This window comes from Sceloporus occidentalis, unplaced genomic scaffold (genome assembly GCF_023333645.1).
Source record: "Sceloporus occidentalis isolate IW3139 unplaced genomic scaffold, rSceOcc1.0.p SCAF_130, whole genome shotgun sequence".
Classification (NCBI taxonomy): Eukaryota; Metazoa; Chordata; class Lepidosauria; order Squamata; family Phrynosomatidae; genus Sceloporus; species Sceloporus occidentalis.
In genome coordinates this window covers 529190-548215 of record NW_028317110.1, presented here as the reverse complement: position 1 = coordinate 548215, position 19026 = coordinate 529190, and the positions used below count along the sequence as shown (strand labels likewise).

General features: G+C 38.0%; 1 protein-coding gene across 1 annotated transcript in view; it reads left to right on the top strand.

Annotated features, from left to right (window-relative positions):
* Window positions 1-8081, top strand: part of LOC149281546 (radical S-adenosyl methionine domain-containing protein 1, mitochondrial-like) — a 42168-nt gene extending 34087 nt beyond the window's left edge. Inside the window, exons 9-12 of the mRNA XM_089499132.1 lie at window positions 3785-3932; window positions 4285-4339; window positions 4463-4566; window positions 7976-8081. Of these exons, the coding sequence (XP_089355258.1) occupies window positions 3785-3932; window positions 4285-4339; window positions 4463-4566; window positions 7976-8081 (413 nt within the window). The remainder of the gene's footprint in view (window positions 1-3784; window positions 3933-4284; window positions 4340-4462; window positions 4567-7975) is intronic.
* Window positions 8082-19026: the final 10945 nt, after the last annotated feature.

Below are 19026 nucleotides of genomic sequence, written 5' to 3'. Positions count from 1 at the left end.
AATAATTATAGGTACACATAGTGATGACCCAAGTGGAAAGTGAGTATAGTAAGTATATTTTCAAATGACCTCAAGGAGATGAAACCATGAAAGAAACAAACATATATGTGTATATATATGTATGTATATATATATATATATAAATATATATATACTCACTGGTCACAGGGCTATAAACAGAATTCATATTTTAGATCTTCTTGATCCAAAGAGAAATTCAATTGCCTTTTGGAGTCAAGAAGATTTTTTCCCCCTGATGCCAGAATTCCAAGTAGCTTAATTAGGGTTTTTTTGGTCTTCTTTTGAATCAAGATTAGGTAAAAGGGTTGAACTTGATAGATTTTGGTCTTTTTTCAACCTTATGTACTATGTAATTATGTTATTAGGTACACCTTGCTAGTACTGGGTTGGACCAACTTTTGCCTTCCGAACTGCCTTCATTCTTTGTGGCATACTTTCTACATGATGCTGGAAACATTCCTCAGAGATTTTGGTTCATATGGACATGATGCCATCACGCAGTTGCTGCAGATTTATCGGCTGCACATCCATGATGTGAATCTTCCCTACCACCACATCCCAAAGGTGCTTTATTGTATTGAGATCTGGTGACTGTGGAGGCCATTGGAGTACAGTTAACTCGTTGTCATGTTTGTGCTTTGTGAAGTGGTGTATTATCCTGCTGGAAGTAACCATCAGATGATGGGTACACTGTGGTCATAAAGGGTGAGCAACAATACTCAGGTAAGCTGCTGCATATAAACAATGCTCAATTGGTACTAAGGGGCCCAAAGTGTGCCAAGAAAATGTCCCCCACACCAATACACCACCACCAGCCTGCACAGCTGATACAAGACAGGATGGATGCATGATTTCATGTTGTTTACGCCAAAGTCTGACCCTGCCATCTGAATGTCGTGGTTGGAATTGAGACTCATCAGACCAGGCAACGTTCTTCCAGTCTTCCATTGTCCAATTTTGGTGAGCCTGTGCTCACCGATTGCCTCCTGAACTTCAATGGTGTTGCTGAATTGCCTTGATCAAGAGGCATTCAGGGACACCAAACTCCCACCCCAGGATGTGCCGTGACCGCTCCGGAGAACGATGTGATTAGTAAAATAAATTTAAAATAATAAAAATGATTAAAACAAAGAAATAGTTAAAAAAAAAAAAAGTAAAATGTAAAAATATGTAACCTTCAAGTTCCAAAAAATGTAAAAAAAAAATAAATATATATTTTTTTATGAGTAAGTCCTAAAATTAGCGCTTTAGCTTAAAACAATTCTTGCATGGAAGGCGTTAAAATACTGGCATGTTAAATGCCTATGGGGTGTCTTTTAAAAAATGTATGATTTGACGGGGAAAATTGAATTGGCCGGGTTCAACAATGGCCCAATTAACACCGGGGGAAGGATGACCATGCGTCTAATTTCCAATTTAAAAAAAAGCATATGCACCAAATGTGGCCTTTTAGCCCCCAAAAACCCGACAAACCCATGCATGTGGGGTATCACTGTACTCAGGAGATTTTGCTGAACACATATTGGTGTTGTGTGACAACGACATATACCGGGAGCTGTAAATTCATACCTAAAGTACGTGTGTGGGGAAAAATACACACAAAAAATACTACTGCAAACTTTGAAAAAATGCTGGTGGTAAAGTGTGTGCATGCAAAGAGTTAAAATACCAGCATTTGAAATACCCTGGGGTGTCTAGTTTTCAAAAATATATGGTTTTATTCTGCACACTGAAATGACCAAGCTCAAAGATGTATCAAATAGGGCATGTGCTGTGGATCACCAAATGTCAAAGTTTAACACTGAAAAATGTGCATGCCCCAAATGTGCGCCTTTTGCCACCAAACAGCCAGGCAAACCCATTTATGCGGGGTATCACTGTTCTCAGGAGATGTTTGTGAACACATATTGGGGTGTTTTGTGACATATACCAGGACCTGATAATTCATACCTGAAGTGAAATGTGTGTGAAAAAAATGCAAAACAATGACTACCACAAAGTTTGACAACGACTGGTTTTAGAATTAGTGCATGGAAAGAGTTAAAATACTAGAATTTGAATTACCATCAAAGATGGTAGGACCAGATGTAAAAGTTCCAAGTTAAAAAATGCACACTTCCTAAATTACCTCTCAAACAACAAACTGACAAACCCATGCATGGGAAGTATCACTGTACTCAGGAGATGTTGCTGAACACATATTGGGGTCTTGTCTGAAAGTGACGTATACCAGGAGCTGTAAATCCATACCTGAAGTGCAATTTTAGTGATTAAAAAAAAACACAAAATAAATTAATACCACAAAGTTTGACAAAGGGTAGTAGTAGAATTAGTGCATGGAAATACCTTGAGGTGTCTAGTTTTCGAAAATATATGGTTTGATGGGGTAAATTGCATTAGCCAGCTTTTCATATACCCGAAATAGCACTTGGGGCTACCTGTACTTATTGCCCCATAACATGCAGAAAAAGGAAAAAAAACATTGGGTATTTCTAAACGCAGGACAAATAGTAGTCCTGTTTTTTATTACCTTTTATAGATGAGTAAAGGATTTTTCAAGTAAAAGTTCAAAAAGTTTTTCCCCATATTTTAATATGATACAATCAAAACAATGACATCTAAAGAAAACCCTTCTTGTATGGGTTCAGTAAACAGAAAAGAATAAAATTACAGCTAAACACGAGCAAATGTAAAAATGGAAATGGAAAATACAGAAATGTAAAAAACACGTAGGGTACAAAAAATAAAATCAGACATTGTCTCAAAGGGTTTTTTACCAGTGAGCCAATTCGTTTTTTTCATTTGTTTTACCCTAATTCTTTTTTTTGAGCTCCTAACAACTCAATCTAATATTTATGTTACTCAGGTCTGCGGTGTCAGACCTGGTACCCCACTGACTCATTTGAAATGAGAAAATTCTGTGCCTTGACCCTACTGTTCAGTGTTATAAGAAAAATTCTTATGCTATATTATGAAAAGTTCAGATATTTGAATATGCTAGGATTTCTCCATTTGAACTCCCAATGCCCCCTAGAGCTGACCCTCAGTTCGATAGATAAGGCCCATTATTATTTAATTTTTTTGTACAAAATTCAGTGAAAGTTGTACCCCAGAGCAGAATATCACACTTCATGAGTCCATGGACCTTTTCTAGGTGTAGACAGCACTTTAGCCAGTAAATCCGGTCAAAGAGCTCAAGGTGTGGCGTAAAGGTGTACAAACTTTGCAAAAGCACTCATGTGGAAATAAAACCACACTGATTTACTCGCATTGCTGAGCACCTTGTGATTCTTGACTACATTTGAGGGTGTTGGGTGGAACCCTGCTTGTGCAGTTAAGGTGCTGTCTGAACGTCTCCTAAGTGTGTATACACTTTTACATAGACTTTGTAATGCTCACTTATGCACATGCATGCTCATATACATGCAAACATACCTCCGCTCCCTCCCTCCCTCCTTACCATTCATGCAGATGTCAGTTCACACTGTGCGAGCAGCCTCGGTTTCACTGCTGGGTCATGCACCTGTCTGTGCTGGTTCAAAATTGAAACAATTTAATTCTGAACAATTTTGGAGACATTACAGGCACAGACAGTTGCGTCCACTTTGGCCCCTGTAGTTACACCACTGCTTCTTAACTTTATGCTATCTTAATGTAGAGGTCTTGAAACCAAATCAGTGGTGTTTTTGCTTGTTGGTAATCCAAGATAGTAATCCAATCTCAAGATTATCATGGATTATTTTATATGTATAATTTTCTGCAGGAGCGCATGGCAGGTTTGTGGCTCGGGCAAATGGTGGTACTCGAAGACAGGCCCGTATTCAGACTCTAGAACCTGATCCATGGATGATGGAAGTGATCCAACATGGGCATGGTACACGGAAAGTGATTGAACAGAGTCATCTGGATGTGTTAGTGGTTTTTTTTTTGTAACTAAACTCTGTATGATTACAGGCGATCTTAAAGATTTTATGGTGAGATGTTAATACCATATCAACCCCATTAGATTTTCTGAATTATCATCTGTATTGAGATATTTCAGATGTGAAATGACAATGGGAAATGCACAAGTTGAATTCTCAGATATCATTTTATTGAAATCTTTGTAAAATATAAAATTTCTGAACAGAGATTTGAACTCTCATTGTCTAAATGAACTATTTATAAAGCCTGTATCTGTATCAGTAAATGACCAATTTGGTATCCTTATTGGCTACTTTGCTGTGTTTTTACTTCTTACTTTCCATCTTCTGTTCTATACAGACTATTAGAAGTGCTGGCTCTTGGGCTCCGAACAGACATTGGAATAACTCATGAGGTGAGAACGCTACATTGCAATTAGATGCAGTATGAGTGTTTGTCAGGATCATTGGCTCATTTTAGGTAAGAACATTGAAATCTGGAACAAATCAGTACCTCACGTCCCTTTTCTATCATGCAGAGCTGGCAACAGCATTCTCCATTCCTCGGTTTGCAGCATATTTTTGATGCATCTGATGAACTAAGGGAGCTTCGGCAACAGGAATTTTTCCTGCTTGATGAAAGGTAAGGAGTATGTTTTCAAAGAATGTGGGTTTGTGGGATTACGATTTGTGTATAGAAAAAGTTCCAAGTCTCTTAGATCATAGAAAATCTTACAGTTACAGGTACAGTCTACCTGGTAATAACAGATGATTTTGATTTAGATTTTTGAGGAATCCCTTTCTAAATAATATTTTTTTTAGGCACATCATAATTTACATCTCATCTTAAATCTCATTATGAAATATGGATTATACATCCTATTTCTATTGTATAGAACAATGTTACAAAAAATGTGTTGTAAATGTAATCCCTAATAGTGGGGGGAAAAAAATCTATATTTTTGGAGTCTGCAATTTTTCAAATTATACATTTGCCAGAGACCACATGCTGATTATCTGGTGTATAACATGGAAAATGGTGAGAAATGAGACCTTACATCTACAGGACATGCACAACTCTACAAATAGATTTTGTGTTCTACTATTTTCACTGATGTCAATTTTGCAGTTCCAGTTGAAAGCTAAAATCAGATTTACCTTTAGGTATGTTTTTTATTATTTTTAGTTTATTTGATTCAAGCTTACTTACAGAGTTGCTGGTTTTCCTACTAACTTTTATTAAAAACCATTGTTGGTTCTAGTCAACTTTGCCACCATCTTACCAAGTTACAACAGCTGTAAATAAAACCGGAAGTGACATGTGATAATGCATGACAGGAATAAAGTAAATAAGCAATTAAGCACACAAGCAGAAAACTGAATGCAAATACAAAATAAATATTTGTTTTCACATTATTTTCCATGCATGCCAAATAATTTTTTGTAGAAGCCTCACCCACTTAGAAAATGATATTACACCTAGAGCATATTAAGAGAGATCAGACCTTTTAACTTTGTGCTAGACACCTGATATCATAATTAATATCATAGGCCAAGAGTTTGAATTTAATTCTAGGGTGCATAGGGAGTATGTGTGCATGAGTTATTGGCCCAGTGGAGCAGTAGATGAACAATGGTAAGAAAGGAAAATAAGTCTGACAGCAGTGTTCAGGATGGATTAGAGAGGTGAAACGTGGGAGAGGGGAGACCAGTAAGTGGAGAGTGGATTACTATATTGGTTGTTACTTGTGTAAGTAAAGAAGTGAAAAGAATAATAACAAATAAACTTGGACTAGCCATCTGGCAAACTGGGCAAATGGCTGGAGGGCCACTGGCTGACAAAGCTCCATACTCCTAGCGCATACTGCATCAGTATAAAAATGTGATTTGCGGCCGCATGTATCCAACCGACAAATATAGTTATGTTATTTGACTAATGGCATTTGTGACGGGACCCTCCATCATTGGGACCACTGGAGAGGCCTGACTGCCAGCCTCCTCCCTATTGACTATGGGCCCTGGGTTTGTAAAGACCTCTGTGGCTACCCCAGTAGTATATCATGTCATCACTGGTTGAGGGGATTATCTCCAGCAGACAGCCAGGATCTGCAAGCAGGGAGTGACCGCAATTGTTTTAATTTAATATCAGACCCCTCCACCCTATGGTGCATTATTATGTTGTATAAATCAGTCTCTCCCCCCCCCTTATTGAATTGTTAATCCCATTACTGCCCCTGTTCTCTCTGGGAGGCAAATTAAGGGGGTGGTTTGTGTCCCAATATCTTGTTTTATGTTAATGCGTGTTTTGCTGCATATATCCAGCTCTGTGTGTCCAAAATAAATCAGTCTTCGTTTGGTTTTACCCTACACTGAGTCTCGGCTAGTGACTGGGGAACCGGGGAAAGTGTGTTGTCCCAGGCTAAGGGAGCACAAGACAGCGGAGGTAGTCGGTCGGACTAACCAGCTCCGTGACAGCATTAAAGTATCCCCAGCCTGGTCCTGATAATAAATACATAAAGGGAAAAATAATACCCAAATAAACTGAACATTAAAGTTAACATTAAGGTAAACAAAAGTACGATAATTTAACATTATATTGAAGATTGCATTTTTTGAAAATCAGCTTTCACTCTGCATTTTCAATAGTGGTGCCTAATGCTTGAAATAACAAGTCAATCTTCAAAAATATTTAGCATTGTATATTGTAGATTATATGAGACTGGGTTATTCCGGATTCAATTAATATTAAACATTGAAAATGGATATATATATATATATATATATATATATATATATATATATATATAACAATCTGGAGAGGAGTCTCTTGCTCACTGAGCAGAGTTTAGATGGGGCCCCTAGCAATGACGGAATTTGATGGCTTTAGTGTTCACAAATTTAGATTTGTTAACTGATATTTCTGTAGGGGAAAGTTTGAGATCTAGTGATCATCAGTCTGTGTTGTTTAACATACAAACAGTGACACAAGAGTCACACCACACAAAAACAAACGTTTTGGATTTTAGAAAAGCTGACTTTTCTAAAATGAGAATATGTGTAGAGGAGTCATTGTCAGACTGGGGCAACTTAAATGGAGTCCAGGAGAAATGGGATTATTAAAAGTTGTATTATTGAAGATAACAGAAAATTGTATTATGCTGGTCAGTAAGAGTAAAAAATTAAAGAAACCGCTGAGGTACTCTGCAGAAGTGGGCAAAATCATAAGTAGATACAAAAATACCCATAGTGAGGAAGATAGACAGATCTATAAAATTAGGCAGAAAGAAGCAAAGAAAGTTATAAGAGCTGCCAAATCACATGCAGAAGAGAAAATTGCCCTGTCTGTAAAAAAGGGAGATAACAATGTTTTTAGATTTATAAATGAGAAAAGGAAAATAAAACAAGGATTAGTTAGATTAAAAAACAAAAGAAGGAATGTATGTAGAAGAGGATAAAGACGTAGGTGACTGCCCCAATTAATATTTCTGTTCAGTTTTTACAAATAAAAAAATGAGGGAACGGGACCTCGGTTAGGAAAAAACACTGAGTCATTTGAAATATGTGACTTTATCGAGGTGGAGGTTCTACTTCAGTTCTCTAAGGTAAAGACAAATAAGTCGATGGGGCTTGGGATACACCCTATGTTATTAAAAGAGCTTGCTGGTATACTAGCAACACCATTAACTGATTTATTTAACGAATCATTGGTAACCAGTTATCCCTGGGGATTGGAAATTAGCAAATGTTGTGCCCATTCACAAAAAGGCAGTAGGCAGGGGTCCAGCAACTACAGGCCAAGCTCCTTAAATCAGTACAGTTGGCAATTAAGTGTAAGTGCATGTGAAAAGTTTAATTTTCAAAACTTCTAGACAAGTCATTTGCATTAAATGTATTCAATATATGTATATAAATTATGTGGGTGAACTAAACAAAAAAAAGAGGAATTGGGAACAGACATTTTTATTGTTATTACTATTCTATAACAATAATAACTGTCACTTAGCACTTATATTCTGGTTAGATTTGCTTAATGTACTCTTTTATCCCCCCAGGGGTCTCCGGTGCTCGTGGAAAGGACTTGCTGTTCTGGACTGTCTGTTGGTGCCGCTTGTGTCACAGATCCAAGATTCATGGACTGATGCAATTATGGATGTCTGAAGCATACACAGTTACCATCATCAGACTCAATTCTCCCACCCTTGTCCCTCTATTTGGATAAATGACGTGTGTTTAAATGTTTTTCGATTCAGTTGCATAAATAAAAAGTGCCTCAATAAAAGTTACACATCCAGCGGTGTCCCTTGATGCCCTTTTGAAGTGTAGCTTAAAAAAATGCTTTTTGTCACTGAAAAAAATGCAACCATATCATTTTCTCTCAGGGAAAGGAACACTTGCAAGCTTTGCTTTCATTATGCTTAGAATTGGAGGATACGATTATAGACATTTCATTCAATAAATCAATTATTGCAGCCCACTCGTTGCTGCTTTTTTTAATATTGGGCACTTGGTAAGCAACGCCTAGTTTTGACTGTAGTTTCAAACGGCGTTTGTGGGGTGCGGGTAAAGGCGTGATCTGTTGCCTTGGAGACAGTAACGCTATACTAACGGAACATGGCGAACAAACAGGGGAAGAGAGATTTCCGAACAAGGACACCACCGGGTAATTTACGTCGTCTGTTAATGATTTTGGGTGTTTGATTTTCAAAATGCGTGTGAGTTTTGCTAAATGCGAAACTAAGTGCCTCAAGAACAAAATTATATTTTTCTTGTTCTTGTCTTTGCTGCCAAATGATATATACGGTGCATGTTGTGTTAATTGTGGCAGCTCCAGTAAGAACAAAAATAATTGTTTTGGTACATGATTGCAAGCGGAAATAGGTGTTCGTGCTTTACTAATCTTCAAGCTAGAAACCTGACTTGTTTATAGTTAGCTCAGCTTAGTCTTGGCGTGTAAAATATTACTGGAGGTCTTGATTAAAGTTAATGATTATTGATATGGATTTGTTTCTGTGTACTGACTAATTTTGTTACTATGTCAATATGTGTTAGAACTAATGGAAGGAAAGTGCCACCAATTTGTGTAAAATAAAATAAGTTCAGATTTCCATAATATCAAAGTAATGTCTAAGATGAGGTTATGTCTAAATCAGAATAAGTCACCAAAATCAGGAATCTGCACACACACTCCCCACAGGAACTCAGGTGCTTAGCTGTGCCAGGAAGGGCCAACTCCCCAGTAAATCAAAATAGAAAAAGGCTCCAGGCACTCAAGGGTTCCATCAGGCAGATTTATTGAAGGAGAAGGACAACAACGTTTCGACCTCACGATGAGGTCTTTATCAAGTTAACCACACAAGTAAAAGTAAAAGTTTAACCCCTTCGAGACAAAGGCTGATTTTACTTTTTGTACCCTTTGTGACAATGGCCTTTTTAACATTTCTGCGCTGCTCGTGTTTAGCTGTAATTTTCTTCTTTCCCGTTTACTGAACCCACACACATTAGATATTGTTTTTTTCAGGACAAGAAGGGCTTTCTTTAGATGACATTGTTTTGATTGTATCATATTATTTACTATTAAAAAAATTATAAAATATGGTGAAAAATTTAGAAAAAAATGACTGTTTCTAACTTTTAGTTGAAAAATCTTTTACTCATCTATAAAAGGTAATGAAAAAACCTGCTAAATAGATTCTACTATTTGTCCTGAGTTTAGAAATACCCAATGTTTTTATGTTTTTTTGCTTTTTTCTACCCATTATGGGGCAATAAGTACAGGTAGCGTTTTGCTATTTCAAAGCCATTTTTTCCAAATCTGGTAATTCTTCCCCCCATGTGCCATTTCGGGTATCTTTGAACCCGGCCAATGCAATTTACCCCATCAAGTCATATATTTTTGAAAACTAGACAGCCCAGGGTATTCCAAATGCTAGTATTTTAACTCTTTCCATGCACCATATCTACCACCAGTCTTTGTCAAACTTTATGGTAGTCATTTTTTTGCATTTGTTTTGTCATACACATTTTACTTCAGGTATGAATTAAAATGTTCTAGTTTATGTCACTATCACAAAACACCCCAATATGTGTTCAGCAACATCTCCTGAGCGCAGCGATACCCCACATGAATGATTTTGCCTGGCTGTTTGGGGGCAAAAGGGCCACATTTGGGGCATGCGCATTTTTCAATGTTGAACTTTGGCATTTGGGGATCCACTGCCCATGCCCTATTTGGTACATCTTTGAGCCGGGCCATTTCAGTGTGCCCAATAAACCCATATATTTTTGAAAACTAGACACCCCAGGGTATTTCAAATGCTAGTATTTTAACTCTTTCCATGCACCATATCTACCACCAGTCTTTGTCAAACTTTGTGGTAGTCATTTTTTTGCATTTGGTTTTCCACACACATTTTAATTCAGGTATGAATTAAAATGTTCTCGTATATGTCACTATCACAAAAAACCCCAATATGTGTTCAGCAACATCTCCTGAGCGCGGTGATACCTCACATGAATGATTTTGCCTGGCTGTTTTGGGGCAAAAGGGCCACATTTGGGGCATGCGCTTTTTTCAATGTTGAACTTTGGGATCCACTGCCCATGCCCTATTTGGTACATCTTTGAGCCAGGCCATTTCAGTGTGCACAACAAAACCGTATATTTTTCAAAACTAGACACCACAGGGTATTTTAAATGCTGGTATTTTAACTCTTTGCATGCACATATTTTACCACCAGCATTTTTTCAAAGTTTGCAGTAATATTTTTGTGTGTGTATTTTTCCCACACACACCTACTTTATGTATGAATTTACAGCTCCTGGTATATGCCGCTGTCACACGACACCCCATAATGTGTTCAGCAACATCTCCTGAGTGCAGTGATACCCCACATGCATGGGTGTGTCATTTTTGGGGGGAACTAAAAGGCCACATTTGGTACGTGTGCATTTTTCTAATTGGAAATTAGATGTGTGGCCATCCTTCCCCCCGTGTTAATTGGGACGTTGTTGAACCTGGCCCATTCAATTTACCCCATCAAATCATACATTTTTTAAAAGTAGACACCCCACGGGCATTTAATATGCCAGTATTTTAACTCTTTCCATGCGAGAATTGTTTTAAGCTAATATGCTAATTTTAGGACTTGCTCACAAAAATATATTTTTTATATATATATATATATATATATATATATATTTTTTTTTTAAATTAACATTTTTTTTCAACTTGGAGGTTCCCCTGATAGTGACATCAGTGGGAAATGATTTTTACATTTTACTGTTTTTTTACTATTTTTTTCTAATTATTATTAATTTTATTTTATTTTTTAATTTATTTTTACTAATCACACTGTGATTAGAAAGCTGGGCTCCATTGACTTGCATGGTGAATGCAGTACCTGTATTCAACCTGCAAGTGGAGCCAAAGTTCTCTAGATGGTCTGGACTATCTAGCGAACTTTTAAAATTTGTGGTTCCTGTTACAGGACGGCGGCCATCTTCCTTGATGGCGAAGATTGCCGGCAGCTGCGGCTGTGACCGCTCTCCGGAGCGGTCACAGCCCATCAAAAGGTTAGTGTTTGGTGTCGCTGGATGCCTCCTGATCGAGGCATTCCAGCGACACCATTTAAGTTTAGGAGGCGATCGTCGATCGCCTCCTAAACGCTTTTAAAACGGGCGTCCGCCGCCATACAAAGTATGGCGGATGTTGACGCCCCGTGGAGGGGCCAGAGATGGCCCCTTCGTGCCGATCGCGGCGTTGCTGAATGCCTCGAGGTCGAGGCATTCAGCAACGCTTTTTGGGTGCAGAAAGCGATAGTAGATCGCTTTCTGCACCCGTTTAAAGACGTGCCGGTCCTGGCACGTCAATTGTCGTAAAGCACATGCTTTTCCGTGCCGTGCCAGGACCGGCAATTGTCATTAAGGGGTTAAATAGCACATATCAATAAATGGATAGCCAATCAAAAGACCGATCTAATCTAACACCATGTGTAGTATAATTGATAATCATGTATTAACATAAGTAAATATTCAAAAGTATACATCCCATAGTAAATAAATGATACTTGCAGATGTTAAAAGAAACCAGTGACAAATAAAGAAATATCTTAAGATCCATATGTATTAAATAACCAAAGGGAATATATTAAAAAAATACCCATAAAGTATGTGCAATCAGTGTCTGTAATAGACACTTACAGAGATTTAACTAGTGCAGTTCCATGTATAAACAATCAGTGTTAATACTCCAAAAAAAGTGTGAATTAAGTCAAACCAAACAACCAAATCGGCAAAAGCAAGTATACTGATTAAAATAAGAAAAAAAAGGCAAACATTATATAGGGAGGCGTTTTGGATTAAAGAATTGGATACCATCTTTCCTAGGGGTCTTAATTATGAATTTGACTTGATGCCTCTTATTTGATTTTATTTAAAATGTATGTTTTTTCTTTATTTTCCATTTTTTATGATCAATTTTTCTTTTTTAGATTCAACTTCTTTACTCTCTGTTCGTTCTATATGTGCTGATGTCGTCCTATATTAGTTTCAGACCCTCATAATTCACATGATTTCATCGATAATTTAATAGCACTGTGTCACTTTAAGGTATTCTGTGCAAAATAAAACTTTCTCCTCTCTAAAATACATCACTGAATGTGTTACACTTTTTCGCTGAACTCTATTATCAATGCAATTTATTAACTTTCTTAGAGTTGGTTAAATTTTATACCTACTTTGCACTTTATTTGATTGTGCCACATTATAATATACCATTTTATATTAATATAATTTATGATGACTTTGCCATTTTTTATTTTTGTAAATATTCAAGTTTTTTATCTATATTATAAGAACCAGTGACTTTTATTTGTTTTATTCACAATATGTGTCATATAACTATTTATTCCTTCACAATAGATCGTTTCTTTACTATTTGTCTGGTCTTTACGACAACAGATGGTGATCTGATGATACATGCACTTGGTAATGCCATTGCACCTTATGATTACACCTGCACCATTTTATCAGAGATAATGCTCCTGCGCATGCATAGAATAAGCTTGCGCATGCGCAGAACGTCACCACGCTTTAGTGCTGACAAATGTTTGCCTTTTTTTTCTTATTTTAATCAGTATACTTGCTTTTGCCGATTTGGTTGTTTGGTTTGACTTAATTCACACTTTTTTTGGAGTATTAACACTGATTGTTTATACATGGAACTGCACTAGTTAAATCTCTGTAAGTGTCTATTACAGACACTGATTGCACATACTTTATGGGTATTTTTTTAATATATTCCCTTTGGTTATTTAATACATATGGATCTTAAGATATTTCTTTATTTGTCACTGGTTTCTTTTAACATCTGCAAGTATCATTTATTTACTATGGGATGTATACTTTTGAATATTTACTTATGTTAATACATGATTATCAATTATACTACACATGGTGTTAGATTAGATCGGTCTTTTGATTGGCTATCCATTTATTGATATGTGCTATTTAAACTTTTACTTTTACTTGTGTGGTTAACTTGATAAAGACCTCATCGTGAGGTTGAAACGTTGTTGTCCTTCTCCTTCAATAAATCTGCCTGATGGAACCCTTGAGTGCCTGGAGGCTTTTTCTATTTTAAATCAGAATAAGCACCTAGTTGTAAATTAAAAGAGAACTTCTTTCCATTTTTAGTACTAGTATCTGATTAAAAATACGGTTTCAAAAATATTGTAGTTGGTTTTTTTGTTTGTTTTTAAACGTCTTAATCTCAGGTCCGTTTTTTGTTTTTTTTTAACCATGTTTGGACTAAATGACCAGAGCAGTTTTTGTGCTTTTGCTATAACTTTGATTGTCCACTAACTCATTTACTGCACCCACACACACATTATATATTGTTTTTTCAGCACAAGTAGGGCTTTCTTTTGAAATAATAATTATATATAAACCATCATTTAGTATGAAAAATATCTAAAAAGTGGGGAAAATTAGGAAAAAATTTAAACATTTTCACTGATTCAAAAAGCCATATATAACCAGTGCAAATGGAAAGAAAAACTCCAAAAGTGTATTTAGGTATTTGTCCTGTTTTTGGAAACACCACATATGCCTGGTATTTTCATTTATTTTGGCACTTACAGCGTTAAATATGAATGACATCGCTGTTTCTAAACAAGATTTTCCAAAAATGTGGTCTGCTGGGAAATGTGCCCCAATAGTGGCCAGAAAAAGAAAAACTGCTAAACAAAACTATATAATTTGTATTCAGAAACACCCCCGAGTACAGGGATAATCCCCATATGCATGGGTAGGGCATGTCTCTTCGACACTGAAGGTTCAAAATTGGAACATGCACATTACAGTTTTCAAACATGGAATTTTGAGAGATCAGTTTGCTGGGTCCAGGTCTCATTAGACGTCCCATATTTCATTTTAACCCTCTTAAACTATATGTTTCCAAAAACTAGACCGCTCAGGCAATCTAGTTAGGGCCATATTGGCCTGTCCCATGGAGCTGATTCCACACCAGCGCCTTCCAGTCAGTCTAACCAAAAATAAAAAAAAGACCGATCAATAATCAGCGACTTAAAATGTCATTGGCAAGTGATCAGGTAATAATTATGTATTTTTTATTAATAATTTGGGGGGTTTTCATTATTACCTAGACCCTTCTCATTTTCTAGGGCAGGGTCATCCAGGGCTGCCATAATGATCAGATCTCTCTCTCTCTCACTCTCACTCTCTCTCTCTCTATATATACATACATACATACATACATACATACATACACATATACATAATTCTGGGAATTTTGAACTATTTGCATTTCAGAGAAAAAGAAGAAATGTTCAGAACAGCTAACCTCACCAGTACAAGAAGAAGCAGAGCCAGCCACTAAAAATGTGTTCCCAAGATTTATGATGCAGGATCTTGCCATCAAGCATGAGGACCTGGAGAAGGTAAGAGAAAAAGTCCTGTGTCACTTAAGGCTTAAAAGTGCATTGTGTGTTTTTGTATGGCAGTCCATATAAATAAAACAATGTACAGGGGATGTAAGGAAAAAGGTTTGTCATAAGGTACAATCAGAAGGAGGCCCAACAATGTTATGGAAAGAAGTAGGTGGTTAGACACAGATTCTGAATATAGAGCCACACCTAAGTAGTAGTTCTGGATGGTAGGTTACAGAAGCTGTTTGCACCCATCATACAGTAATCACCATATACTCTCAGGGCCTTGCCTGTAGCGGTTGAAGCAACGATACACAGACATGTTCTTTTGCATTGTCTGCTATGGAGATGTGCATGGTTGCACTTAGTGTACAAAATTGTTTCCTTGCTGTCTCCTGCATTTGTTCATGCAAGGGTATTTATTCCACTTCCCTCCGGTGTTTTGTTTGTTTTCTGAGACAGATCTGAACATTGATACAGTTCTACTTTTTCAATGAAGTAGGCCTTTCAATTTGTTTCTGACCATTGATTGGACTCCACTTGCCCTGACCATTTGTCTTGCTTACTGATTAGTACTGTACCTTAGCCTTCACTTTCCAACAGCTGTGAAGTACTTCCCCTGGGGAAAAGGGGCAACCAAAGTTAGCCTTCTCTTATCTGCCTCAGGCTAGGTTTCCACTTGGGTTTTTGTCCTGCGTTTTTTTTCTTGATGAAAAACGCCAAGAAAACTGCCACTGCATTTTCCTGCGTTTTGGCGTTTTTTCTGGAGTTTTTTCTGGCGTTTTAGCCTTTCTGTGGAAATTGCTTTTTTTGACCTTAGGCAGTTTTTCCAGCCTTTACAAGTTAGCAGTTTCACCCAGCTAAAAGGGATTAGGATAAATGGCAAGTATCTGCCCCCGATGTCATTTACTTGGTAGACCCCTTTGTCTCTTTTCTGTGGTTTGTAAGGCATGCTTTATTCCGAATGTCTGCTCCTCTAGGAAGATTGGCCCCAAATGATGGTGCAAATTGTTTGCTGTTGCTTTTGGCACGCAGGATCTAGTTGATGCGTCGGGTATGTTTGTTTGTAATGGCATGTTTGTTCCAAATGGTGTAAAATTCAATATGAACCAGTCCAGGACTTTGTTTTGTGTGAAACTGTTTGTTTTCAGCCTATTTCTCGTAGGACACACAGATACTGGGTCCATCCTCTGCATTGTAACTGTGGAAAAAACGCCATAAAAACGCCAAGGCAATAAACCCACATGGCTTTTTCATGGCGTTTTTTCTCTCCCATAGACTTCTATTGGAGAAAAACGCCAAGATTTCCTTGAGTGTCAACATGCTGCGATTTTGAAAAACTGCCACAGAGCCCAAAAAAGCAGAAAAACGCCAAAGAGGACTGAAAAAACGCCAGACAGAAAAACGCCAAGTGGAAATGGCATTTTGCGATTTCCTATTGAAAAACAGCTAACATCTGGCTGCTGCGTTTTTCCACTAAAAAAACGCCAGGTGGCGCTATTGGCGTTTTTATGGGCGTTTTTAGCATAAAAAAACCAAGTGGAAACCTAGCCTCAAAGTGTTAGGAAGGAATGGTTGTTCACTTCTGGAAAAAGGTGGGTTTTCAGAGAGCTTTTTAAATTTACGTACAAGGGAGAAAGTCTGATGGAATTAGGTACGGAATTCCAGAGAAAGAGTACAGCACATGGGAAAGTATGGAAAGAGGTTATGATGGTGAAAGAGAGACACAGGTCATGAACCGACAAAAAACAAACTGGAAAAGCGCTAAACTATAGCAAGATATATATCGCTCCAAGGCTTACCCGATCAGCAGGCTTCAGATCCGGCGTCCAAGCCAAAACCAATGCAAAACAAAGATGCAGAGAAAATAATCAAACACTCCCAAACTAAGACCGCGAAACCAAACTCAAATTCCACCAAAAAGGTATCTATAAACATGAGGGGACAAAAGACAGGGAATAGAAAAAAAGCATAATGCATTTTGAGTCTTATGGCCAGGGCCGGCCCAAGGCAAAATGCTGCCTGGGGCGAATTTTAAAATGCTGCCCCCCCCCTTATTTACCCTTCCTCGCCGCCCCCCCCATTATCTACCCTTCCCCCCCCCTTGTACTTACCTTTCAGCAGTCCTGCGGCGAATCTCCCTGTTCGGTCTCGGTGCCGGCTTGTAATGCTGAGCGCTGGAAATCTTCCGGCACTCAGCATTACAATCCGGCACCGAGACCGAACAGGAAGACTCGCCGCAGAGGAGAGAGAGAGGGGCGCCGAGCGGGTACTGACAGCTTGGTAAGCTCGGCGCCCCTTTCTCTCTCTTTCGCTTTAAAAAAAAAAAAGCTTGGGGCGGCATAGTTGCCCCACTCGGCTCCATTGTCGGGCCGGCCCTGCTTATGGCTCTTAATCATAGGCTAACTTTTGGAAAAGCTCAAGCACATATGTAGACCTGAAAATAAGGGTTTAAAGGAAGAGTCAAATCACCCTTAACTAAACAACACAATGCATGAATAAATGATCATAAGCTGGATAAACAATTATATAAATCAAATACATAAAGAGAGACTATTGAAAAAAAGTAGCTTCAAAGTTATAAGCTAATATGTATTAGGTATTATTTGTGTCAATAACCATAATAATTATCATATATCAAATATAAATAATATTATGTCTAAGGAGTACATATGTGCTCCAAACTATAAAACACTTATGAGACTGACTGCTGATAAAATGAATTCACTTGATCATCATCTAAAGAGATGAAAAAAAAACATTTTATGCTTTACTCAAATTAAGTCAAAGAAGCACCTTCACGTCCAAATGTGTTTAACCCTTTTGTGAGACTCCTAAGTGGTATCATTTTGTTGCCAAGAGCGATTGGCATAGTAGTAGTGAGTAATTAAAGTGAAAATACCTTACAAAATCATCGCATACATAATGCTGTACATGTTTTGGCCCCTTATTAGCAAATTTTATAACTTAAATTGAGAGACGAAAATAAATATAACTATAGAAACCAAAACCTATTAAAAGTTAAGATGAATAAATATAGTTCTCATTAATGGTGAATCAAATGGTTTAAATCCCATTATTTGTTGATTCTTTGTGATTTCTTTGGTAACACTCTTTTATTAGCATCAAGCTGTCATCCAAGACATACATTTTCAGAGACGGGGCGTAACTAAAAGCGTCAGGGCCCCGGTGCAAGAATATGTTAAGTCCCCCTAACCCCCCCAAAAAACATGATTTTTACACAACAGTTTTTTTTTTCAACAAATTACATATTGAATCATATCTGTCAACCCACTCTGGCATATAGGGGGTTAAAAGGCATATCATGGGACAGAGTGGCAAATAGGGTGGTATAAGGCATTTCTGGAGGCAGAGTGGCATATAGGAGGTTAAAAGGCATTTCTAGAGGCAGAGTGGCATATAGGGGGTTAAAATGCATTTCTGGAGGCAGAGTGACAAAAAGGGGGTTAAAAGGAATATCATGGGGCACTCTGCCTCCAGAAAAGCCTTATGCCCCCCATATAACTCCCCCCCCGACTTACCACTCCCGGCTGCGGGAGGAGGCCGGCGTGCACGCACCGCGCCACGCAATGGCCGTGCCTCAGCTCTTCGTCCCTCCCCTTTTAAAACGTGGGACGAAGTGCTGAGGCACGGCCATTGGGCGGCATGGTGCATGTACGCCAGCCCCTTTAATTTCATTAGGCGCCCGAGGAGGCAGCTTTCAATTAGATTAGGTATCCCGGTGGGCCAGTCCCTTACTCTACGGCTGGAGGAAAGAAGGTTTCTACACCAGCACAGACGGGGGTTCTTTACAGTAAGAGCGGTGAGATTATGGAACTCTCTGCCAGAGGAAGTGGTGATGGTAAACTCAATAAAAGAGTTCAAAAGGAGCCTGGACGTGTTTCTTGAAAGCAATAATATTACAAGTTATGGATATTAGATTAATAGGGACAGAACGTTGATCCAGGGATTTATTCTGATTGCCATATTTGGAGTCGGGAAGGAATTTTCCCCCTGGTATGGGGCAATTGGCATCTGCTTCATAAGGGTTTTTTGCCTTCCTCTGGATCAACACAGTAGGGACACAATATGTATATAGGTTGAACTTGATGGACTTTGGTCTTTTTTCAACCTTATGAACTATGTTACTATGTTAC